The following is an 11340-nucleotide window of genomic DNA, read 5'->3' on the forward strand; positions in this document are numbered from 1 at the left end:
CATATTTCCAATACTTATGTCTTGTAACAGCTAGTATACATTAAGTATCATGTTATTTTTGAGTAAAAAGAATATTTTGTACTTAAATTAAATTTTTATAGCTTTTTTTCTATTAGTTAAAAAACTGTAATTTAAACCATCTATAACTTATGGCAAAAACGTGTTGCATCAGTTGTTAGTTTAGTACAGGGTTTCCCAAACTTTTTTGCTAATGGCCCCTTTAAAGAGTTTGAAAAAGTAATGGCCCCCTTCAACATATAGATTACTCAAAAACTACGATAAAATACACATAAGAGCTTTTTTTTTTTTTTTTGCTCTTCATCTGCAACTCAAGAATATCTAGTGTAAGTTTCTAAACTGCTATAAAATACACATATGAGCTTTTTTTTTTTTTTTTGCTCTTCATCTGCAACCCAAGAATATCTAGTGTAAGTTTCAAGTTATGGCCTCATGGCCATGGCCCCCCTAAGACTCCTTTACTGCTCATGGCCCCCCCTCTTCCCCCTTTGCTGCTCATGGCCCCCTGAGTATCTGTCATGGCCCACTTTGGGAAACCCTGGTTTAGTATGAGTTAGCTAAATTTCATTTTTTATCATTACTTGATGTGTTTTGGACATATATTTGTTAATTTTGAATTTTGAAGGTTTTTCCAAGAGATGTAGAAAACAAAAAAAAAGTAGAATCTCTTTTATCAATTTTTGAAAAAGAAAATTATCATACTAATAAAGCAAATTTAGAAAATTATTTTCAAACCTATAAAAAGCAAACAATTTTATGTTAAGGTTTAGTTTTAAATAGATTTTTTCTAGGTTGGTTTTTTATTTCAAGTTTTATCGAAATTTAATTTCAGCAAAAAACTTTATCAATGACCTAAATGACCAATGACATAACTTCAGTTATATGGTTTTTTCTAAGATTGGTTGAAGCACTAAGTTCGTGAGAATCTTGACTTTTTTATCACTAAATCTATAATTATATATCTAAATAATATTTTGTTTTCAATAAGATGGAGGTTTACTGCAGACAACTCATTGATTTTAACTTGTTGTGTGATTTTAATTGGTAAGTAAATAATCAGCTTTTGTTATAAAATAAATAAACTAGCTTGCTGACAAGCATTTACAGGTGTTAAAGCCTGCTAATTTATTTTTTGTAAATACTTTGTACTTGTATAAAATATTCTCAGTGTCTGTTTTTTTGAATTAGGAATAAACAAGTACTTCTAATACCTACTAAAAGTTCTGCACATAATCCCTAATTCAAAAGTAGTAATTATTCGAAAAGCAAAAGTTTTTTTTTGTTACTACTTTATTATTACTAGTTTTTTAAAATTGAATTTCTCAATATTTTTATTGAAATTGATACTTAACTTGCAATTCTTTCCATGTTAAAATTAAAAAGAGTTTTAATTGTTTTTTTTTTTTTAAGTCTAAAAATTTTAATTTTTGTATCAACAATACTTTTTACATTGTCAAGTATATTTTCTTAGTTGTAAATTTCTAAGTTATTTTTTTATGATAGTGAAATAAAATAAAGCATAATTTGACTTTTTTTTCAACGTTTTGTTTTTATTTTTTAACTAACGTGTACTAAGCTGTATTATCATAAAACTAACTCAAAACTAATAACTTAAGTAAAATAATCTTTTCTAAGATTTAAAATTGTCTGTTTTTTAATTTTTGTTAGTTTTGTTTTAAAAATGTGCTGTAGTTGTTTTGTTCTATATCAATTATAAACCTTTTTAAATAGTGCAACTGCGCATGTGCATAAATATTAATTTATTTAAAAAAATTTTGTAATAGTAAAAGTTCAACTTTTCAGTATAGTTTACTTACTACAAGTAATATTAGTTGTTAAAGTAAAAATTATTTCTAATTATATGATTTATAAATTCTGTGTTATTGCATAACTGAACCTACTATTATAATGAAATATCCTCTACACATTTTAAAAAGTATATTTTTCAGCTTTCACTTATAACTAATGGTCTTTAATAAAATAAAGCATTGCTTTGTACATTAAACCTATTAAATAAAATCTTGAAAGTTTGTATTCTTAAGTTTATATAAATTGAAAACTAGTATTGTTGTATTTAAAACTAAAAGTATAATAGTACTGAAATTTTAGATTATAGTATAAAATGCACTTAAAAGTTTCAACACCCAAAAAAGTTTTCCACAGTGATGTAGCATGTTGTGTTTCTTGGTCCTCCGCAGATGAAATAATCAGTTGTTCAGATGATCATAAAATGTGCAAGACTAATTTACTAAAAGATGAAACTACTGTTCTTGCAAGTTTTAACAAAGATTTTTATCCAATTAACATGTCGTGCTTGACATCTGGAGGGTCTAAGGGTGGTAAAATTATTTTAGTTGTTACAAGCTCTGATGGAAAGTTCTTTTTAGTTAACCAGAATGGAAGAATTGATAAAACTGTTAACGCTCATAAAGGTGCAGTTTTAACTGGAAAATGGAGTCCCGACTCAAATGCTTTAGTTACATCTGGTGAGGACGGAAAAGTTAAGGTTTGGTCTAGATCTGGAATGCTGAGATCTACACTTGTTCAAAATGGTCCTTGTGTCTACAGTGCATGTTGGAGTCCAGAGTCAGATAAGGTTGTATATACGTCTGGTAAAAATATTGTTATCCAACCAATTCAGCCATCAACAAAACCAATAAAGTGGAAAGCTCATGACGAACTCGTCTTAAAGCTTGATTGGAGTTTAATTAATAACACAATTATTTCAGGGGGTGAAGACTGTAAATATAAAGTTTGGGACAACTATGGTAGACCTTTGTACTGCAGTCAGCCAATTAATTACCCAATAACTTCTTTAGTTTGGGCTCCCGATGGTGAACTTTTTTCAGTGGGTTCCTTTAACTCCATACAACTATGCGATAAGTCGGGTTGGTCACATGGACAAGTTGCTTTGAAGTATGGTAGTGTTTTTGATTTAAGTTGGAGCAGTGATTCAACTCAAGTTGCTGTTGCTTGTGCTGATGGTACCGTATTGTCTGCTCATTGTGTCCAGAAAAGGTTAGAGTGTAAAGATTTAGAAATAGTTCTAGTTAGTCGTAAAAGTATCCATGTCAATAACATTGTTAATGACACACAAGATGTTTTAGAGTTTAGAGATAGAGTTATAAAAATGTCCCTCGGATTTGGGTATTTAGTTGTTATTACTTCTTCTCAATGTTTAATTTATACTTCAAACAATTTCAATACTCCTTCAATTTTTGAACTTAGACTTCCTTCTGTATCACTTGTACAACAGTGTGAAACTTGTTTTGTACTAGTAGACAACTCTTCCGTTTTTGTTTATAGTTATGAAGGAAGACAAGTTTGTGTAGTAAAGCTGGTAAATCAAGTCCAAACGTTTTTGCTAAGCCATTCTACATTGTCACTTAGTTCTGACGTAATTGCAATTAAAGACATCAAAGAAGAAAAATCTGTACATCTTTATAGTACAAGTTCAGGTAGATCTTTGGAAAATAACTCTACTGTTCAACACAATATGCAGATTGATCAAGTAAAGTTAAGCCAGTATGGTGGCCTGATAGATCGATACCTTGTAATAGTTGACAAAAATAGAGATGTTTACATATGTCAAGTTATGTTTCCTTCAAAATTAAAAAAACTTGCTGCCATGGTCCAGTCTGTGGACTGGAATAAAACTTGTAACATGTTGTGTGGACTTAGAAACAACAAACTACTAGTTTGGGTTTATCCAAGAACATTGTTTGTAGATTCTAACATCCTCCAATCGACAATTATTGAAAAAGATATTGGTGATTCTGGTAAAAATATTTTTCTTGTTTCCTTCAATGATAGCCAAGTTTGTTTAAGGCGAACTGATGGTAGTAAAGTTTATGTTTCTATTTCTCCTTATCCTTTAACACTCCATAAATTAGCTAAAAATAAAAAGTTTGAAGAAGCTGTGCGTTTATGCAGGTTTGCTAAAAGTAGCTATCTTTGGGCTTGTCTAGCTGCTATAGCAATGTCAGAAAAAGAACTACAAACCGCTGAAGTAGCATACGCAGCTATTAAAGAAGTTGACAAGGTAGAATACTTAACTCAGATCAAAAATATTTCCAATAAGGACATTAAATTGGCACGAATGGCTCTTTTTTTCGGTAACATTAGTGAAGCAGAGTCTATATTGCTAAAGGCAGGTTGTATTTACCACATAATCCAGCTTCATATGGATATGTTTGAATGGGAACGGGCTCTTGATGTTGCAATCAAGCACAAAACTCACATTGACACAGTCCTTGGATTTAGACAGCTATACTTAGAGGAGGTTGGTAAAAAAGAGACAAATAACATATTCAAACAGTACTCACAAGGTATGAGAATAGATTGGAATAAAATTAAAGCAAAGGTTAATTCTGAACTTGAAGCTGTAGGAGATAGTAACTAAAACTAAATAGAGTAGTTTATAATTATTTTTATAACTATTTTATTTTCACAAAACATACTTTTTTTTATAAAACCTACAATTTTTAAGATTTTTAAATTCTTTATGTTACAAAAATGAGTTGTATCTGTATTTGTTAATAATTACTTGATAGCTGTATATTTAAAAAAAATTCATTTTTTCATTTGAACTTCATAGCTCTATTTTATTTGCTTAAAATTAATGTAAAATCGAACAAAATTAACTACTTTTTTTTAATTCGACACGTTGTGAAACCTTGTTGAGTTTGCTGTACAATCAGTTACTGTTAATTTTTTTTTCAGAATTTAACAAAAGTTCACAAGCTTTGTTGTTTTCTTTTTTTACTTAACTGTGAATATCTTTTACAAAACTGTACTGCAATGCTTTATTTTAAAAGTAATTTGATTATAAAATTTTTTTTTAAAGATTTGCACTGTTATGTATAATGTATTTGTTTTAAATCAAAATCATTTTTTAAAACTTGAAGAAAAGTTTTTCATTAGTAGTTAAAATAAAAAAAAACTACAAAATGCCTTAATTTATTCTTTTTGATAAAAATATTTAAGTTTAAAAATAAGGAAAATAGTCTGCTTTAAATTAGGAAGTTTTCCAAAAAAAAATCTTTAAATTAACGTTCCTGCTTATAGATTTATCAAAGTTTTTGTTTTTACAATTGTTAGTGTATTTATCTGCGGTTGATCTGTCGTCCAGAGATGTAAAATTGCTAATGTTTCTATGCCAACTGAACACTGGTCACCTAATAAACGTTTATTTGATTTAACCTAAAATTTCATGCCCTAGTAAATTAGTCAACAATGTAAATTGAAATGACATGCCTGCTACCCTCCAAAGTTGCCATTTTAGTCCAATGTTATGCTCATTTGTTATTAAAGCAGAGCCTTTATAAATAAAAATAATAATTTTTTTATTCTTTTTAATTTTTTTTTATGACTTGAAGACGCGTAACGATTTAAGTGCAACAAACTATAACTTTTACAACTTTTAAATTAATACAAACTGAATTAAAGCAACTTAGATGCCCTTTTTAATTTTATAACATTAAAGCAACTGCGACAACCACTTAATATAATAGTAATTAAGAGCGTTAATGACATGCTTTGCATTGAATACTATGTAATTTGGTATGTCAATACTTACGTCTTACAGTCAAACACACTAAAAAGTTTTGAAAATAAATAAAAATTACAAAAACAAAAGTATGAAAAATGTAAAGCTACATTATTAAAATTTGTTAAATAAAATGATAGTTTATTTACAAGAACAGTCTCAATTACAGGTAAACCGCAGTTCGCTTTATCGATTTAATTTATTTAGAAATTAGCTTTTCTGATTAAGATAGTAAAACTTCATTAGATCAAACCTTTAATTTATTTTCTTATTACGGTACGCTTTTGAATTATCTGTTTTGTATTTTGTTACTAAACGACCAAAAAAGCGCTAAAAATATTGCTACTAGGACCTGGTGTGCAAAAAAACCGTTTGGTTACCGAGTCGCACACCACTTGGATACAGTTTAACGTCTTGGCCAGGACAACCATATATAAGAAATCAAAACTATATGATTATTAAGCTATTTTAGTAACGGTTAATTTTTCTTATAACATATCAGAAAAAACAATTGAAAAAAGAAATGAATACTTAAGAATATTATAAATGTTGTACTATACACTCAAGATATACAGTTAAACTAATTGTAGCTGTGCTAATTAGAATACATTTTTTTTTTTTTTTTTTCTAAAAAACTATAAAGTTAAATATTATTGTAAAATAAGTTATTAAAAAAGTCTAAAATATTTTAGAACTAACGTTTGCTGTCAACTTTGCAATGTTGCCAGTTTTATATTTGAAAATTATTTATTGTTATAAGTATTAATTATTGAACGAAAAAAATAAAAATATTGGTCCTAGGACCTGGTGTGCGAAAGCTTTCGGTTATCGAGTCGAACACCACTTGGATACCTTTTAAATCTTGTCTAGGACTATTTACGTAAGATAACATATTACTTTTTTTTATTATTGTGTGTAAAAAAAATATTCAAAAGTTTTTTTATAAGGTAAAATTAGATTTTTATACAAATATTTAAAAATTAAGTCTTACTTTTAAACTAATCTGAAGTTAAAAGTATATTTAATCGTTCATTTTAGTTTTAAGAAAAGTTTTTAGAGTTTCATCAAATGTATGTCACAATAAAGTATCAAACCGCTGTGTGTAAGCTTCAGTGTTTTTATTAATAAGCAATAAAATGTACATTTTTTAGCACTCAACTTGTATACTAGCATTAAAATTTTAAAAATCAAACATTTTCTTAAACTTTAAAAGATTAACAACGTGAAAAAGTTTCATCAAATTTATGTCACAATAAAATATTAAGCGCTTCGTATAAGCTTCCGTGTTTTAATTATATATCATTAATATCAAGTGTTTTAATTTTGATCAAAAATCAGTTTTGATACTTTTGTAAAGTATAAAGATATTAAGCCTTAATATCTACAAACAAAAAAGATTTTTAACTCTTCATTTTTTATTTTAAGTTGTAAGAACAAAACTACTTTTATCTTTTTAGATAAAGGCGATCTTTTTTTGTATTCATAGTTCGTTTACTATATACTACTCAAGTTTTAGAACAACTAAGTCAACTTATACTAAGAGTTTTAGCACAAAAATTTCTATCTAAAAAATAACGTAACTAAATTAGTTTATTATTCTTAGTTTTATGTGCGCACGCTTTATTTTATTTTACAGGAACTTTTGAGCTTCCTTTTTAATTATTTTCAGCTTTATTTTTAGAAATCAAAACATTACCAGGACTTCCCCTGCTTTTCTTTTATTGTCATATTTTATTGTTAGTTTATTGAATTGAACGGCAAAAAAGAACGCTCAGAATAATTTGGTCCTAAAACATGGTGTACGAAAAACCTTTTGGTTGTCAAGTCGCACACTTCTTGGATACCTTTTTATGTCTTGTCCAGTCATATGTTATTGAATGTAATTTCAGCAGTAAACTAGGTTTTTCTTTAACTTTTAAAAATAGTATCAATTTAACGATGCGTCATTTATTTATCTTAAAGGTTATTAATTATGTTTTATATACTACGTATTGCTAATAGTATTAAACTCGTTTTTTTGCTAAACTTTCTTTAACTTGTATTTTTGGTCTACTTTCAACTGCCAACATTAGTGTCATTTCAAATCAAACTTTATTTTATCTTTTCCTGTTATTTTAAACAATATTACAGCGAAGCCCTGCTAATTTTTCTATTTTGAAAATGAAGCTGAAAAACTCCTGCAAATTAAAACAAAATTGCGCACTTAAACCTAAGGAAAACATTGCATTTCAAACTGTACGTTAAGCAGTGGTATTTTACAGTTTATTTTCTAAAGAATTTCATGTTTGTTTGAAATATCTATTTATAGCTATAATAACATTATAATTTTTGAATAATAAAGTTTTGAATAAAAAAACGAAGAATTTATACATTTATTATATTTATATAATTAGTTTTTCTTTAAATATTTCTGCTATAAATTTTACCAGGACTTAAAGTTACTGTTATTCTAATGAGGGTAGTTTTTAAGATATGGTTATAGTTTACTGCTTTTTTTTATCTTTATATAGTTAGTTTTTCTTTAAATATTTCTGTTATAAAATTTACCAGGACTTAAGGTTAATGTTATTCTAATGAGGGTAGTTTTTAATATATGGTTATAGTTTACTGATTTTGTTTATCTTTATTAAAGAACTAGTATTTATGAAAGACATAAGGGAGATCCACCTTAGCTTTTATTTATTTTGACTTTTTTGTAGACAACGTAAAAAAAATCTGAAATTTGACAGTTTATGCAAAAAAGCCTCGATTTTGAGAAATTTTGAAAAAATCCTGGAGTTTTGAACAAAAATCTCTAAAAAACCTGTAATTTTTAATATTTTTTTTATAACAAGTAAAGTAATTATATTTTAATTAGATACAAAAAGTTGATCATATAAACTAATTTTTTGTCATTTATTTTTTTATTATAAACCACATTTAAAGGAGCTTTACAGCATCTTTAAATATTTATATACTATTTAAGCCAGTTCTACTTCAAATTTAACTTTATTTTAAAAACAAACACAAAACTTGTACTTTTAAAAACCTGTAAGAAATTTAGAAAACTGGGAAAAATAAAATTTTGGCAGACCTGTATAGAATTTTTTTTTTAATGAATGAAAACCATAATTTAAAATAATTAAATGCTTTTGGACTTTTTTAACATTCGGAACTAAAGTACTTTGTTGTTTTTTTTTACATTTTTAAAGTAGTAAGTTAAAAATTACACTTTTTTAAATGTTATTTTGAAATAATTATGTACCAACTTTGAATCAAACAAGTTTTTATCATACTCAAATTCTTGCCTAGGTGATCATTTTAAAGTTTTAACCTTAAAGGTGTCGAACAATTTTTTTACAAATATAAAACTGATTTTCAAAAAAAAAAAGGTTTTAAGTTTAAACTAGTAGTCAGTTTTTAGAAGAATAAAAAAAGCAGTTGAATTGTTTAGTATCGTACCTTTTTGATAAGTCAGTTACACACATAAGGATCATTCTTTTTTGTTGTCAATTTTCTAGGACAGTCAGTATAATGACTAAACTATAAAAAAATCTTCAATCTACCTACTATATGGTTCTATTACATTTTTTAAATGTATGTTTTTCTAAAACCTTAAAAAATATTTTTACTAAATTATAAACAGTAATAGATAATTATACTCAGTTTGAAAAAAGGTGTATATAATTTATTGTAATACTATAATTAACAAGTACTATGTGTAAATTTTTGTTTTATTAAAATATGCTTAAGTTAATAAAAATAAATATTTTTAAATTTCTTAAAATATAACAAATCTTATAATAGCTGTTAAAGCCATTTAAACTATTACTAATTTTATATACAGGGTTACTACTTTGTTGATTTCCATTAATATAGTATAACTTTTGTAGTTTTACAAAAATATACTTATTAAAACCAATTATAGTACTTTTATATGTATAAGGACTAATTGTTTGTTTTTCTTGCTTTATTTAAATGAGTTAAAATTTTAATTTGATATTAATATTTTTATTATTATTAATGTTATAACTTAATTTTAATTTAAATTAGAAGTAATTATGAAACAGTTTAAAAAATAAGCTTTATAAAAATTAAAAATCTGATATGTAGCTGTAAAGTGCTTTATCAATTTTGTATAAAGATTATATATTTTCCTTGGTTTCTATTAATTTTTTTTTTGCAGTTTTATAGAGAAAAACTTAATTTCACAAAATAAAAGGTTAAAAACACTTCGATGTTCCTTGATTTTTTTGTTTAGTGTTGGACCAGTGTTTAATTACATACAATTTCTTTGTTGATAAATTTTATTTATGTAGCAATTAAATACTTTAGTCTTAAAAATCATACGTTTTCGATAAAAGATGTACGAATAATATTTAATTTTAAATTACTTCATAATTAATCTCATCTCAAACACCTTTAAAAAAAATTTTTAACCTACTATAAAATGTTAAGCAGTATAACGCGTAAACTGTGCAATGTGCAAGTTTAATTAAAAACAGAAGTTTAGTTTTCACTAAAAGTTTCAATATTCAATTACTCTAAATCAGGGTTTCCCAAAGTGGGCGATATCGCCCCCCTGGGGGCGATAATTAGTAAGGGGGCGAAAGGGTGGGCGATAACTAATAAGGGGGCGAAAAGGGGGCGATTTTAAAATTTTGGGTTGTCATAAAATTTTTACTTTTTATTTTGATATTTTACTAATTATAGCTTGCTATTAAATATTTGACCCTGTGGTAAAACTTAAACAAAAAAGTTTATTAAACTCAAACTTATTTTCTAACTTGATTTATTACTGTTAGAAAATCTATATATCAAATAATTTTAAACTATTAATACAACTGTTTTTTTTTATCTTATTTTTCAATATATTAGCAATTAGAATATGTTGTTTATTTTAATAGTTCAACACTAGCTTTTAGTTTTTCACTATTTTTTTTCTGGTAAATTATTAAAGGCTAATAACTAGAGAAAAAATAAAATTAAACAGTAATAAATAAGCAATCAAAAAGACTGCTTCAGTTACAAAAGAAAGTTTTAACACAATTGAATGAATTTTTTATATGATTTTTTTTCTGTTCACAGAATGAACTGTAAAACATTTGATTTTTTTTGAATTTAAATGAAGAAAAAAAATGTTAAAATTAAGGTTTAGTTTCCTAAAGGTTATTTTAAGTCAAACACTATTTAATGGTATTCTAATACAAAACATATAGTTTAAAAAGTTTAGAATTAATTTTTTAATTTTACAACTAACTTGCTTATAATATATCTCAGTATTGAAATTAATAATTTTACTGCATTAACAGAAGGTATTGATAAACCCACTTTTCATGTGAGATAACCAACCAGTCGGTCAAACTTTCTAAAACTGGATCAGCAATAATGTTTTAATATCTATTTCATTATGTTAAAAAAAATCTGTTCATTCTTTTATAGTTTTTTAATCTCTGGTATTTAATTTTAGAATATGCCTTTTTATAAAATAATTTAAATATTTTGTGCGGCTTAAATAAGTTACTTAGTATTCACTCTAAATGTCCGAAATTCGTTAAATGAGAGGTAGTTATAATGTCAGGTTTCAGTTAAAATTTCAGATGGGTAACTTACGGTCCAGATCCAATCAAATTTCGACCCGCCAAGTAACTTGAAACTACTTGTGCAAAATAAACAAAATTTAGTTTTTTGATGCTTATGATTTTGAATTACACTTTCAATTTGGTTTTCAGTTACTTTAGTATTTCCTAGATCACAATAATAGTAAATCATTTTATTACAATTATGCTCGAGTT

The 11340-nt window shown here is 26.2% G+C and overlaps 1 protein-coding gene across 1 annotated transcript; it reads left to right on the top strand.

The window, feature by feature from the left end:
• The first annotated feature begins 2131 nt into the window (after positions 1-2131).
• On the top strand, positions 2132-4811 carry LOC145842043 (intraflagellar transport protein 80 homolog). The gene has a single exon (XM_082949400.1). The coding sequence runs from the start codon at positions 2141-2143 to the stop codon at positions 4418-4420; it is 2280 nt and encodes a 759-aa protein (XP_082805526.1). The 5' UTR covers positions 2132-2140; the 3' UTR covers positions 4421-4811.
• The last annotated feature ends 6529 nt before the right edge of the window (positions 4812-11340 follow it).

Source organism: Thalia democratica, chromosome 8, assembly GCF_965202585.1.
Source record: "Thalia democratica chromosome 8, ktThaDemo2.hap1.1, whole genome shotgun sequence".
Lineage (NCBI taxonomy): Eukaryota > Metazoa > Chordata > Thaliacea > Salpida > Salpidae > Thalia > Thalia democratica.

Excerpts from the sequence above, each read along its gene's own strand:
- LOC145842043 (XM_082949400.1), top strand. The coding sequence starts at position 2,141 with ATGCACTTAAAAGTTTCAACACCCAAAAAAGTTTTCCACAGTGATGTA.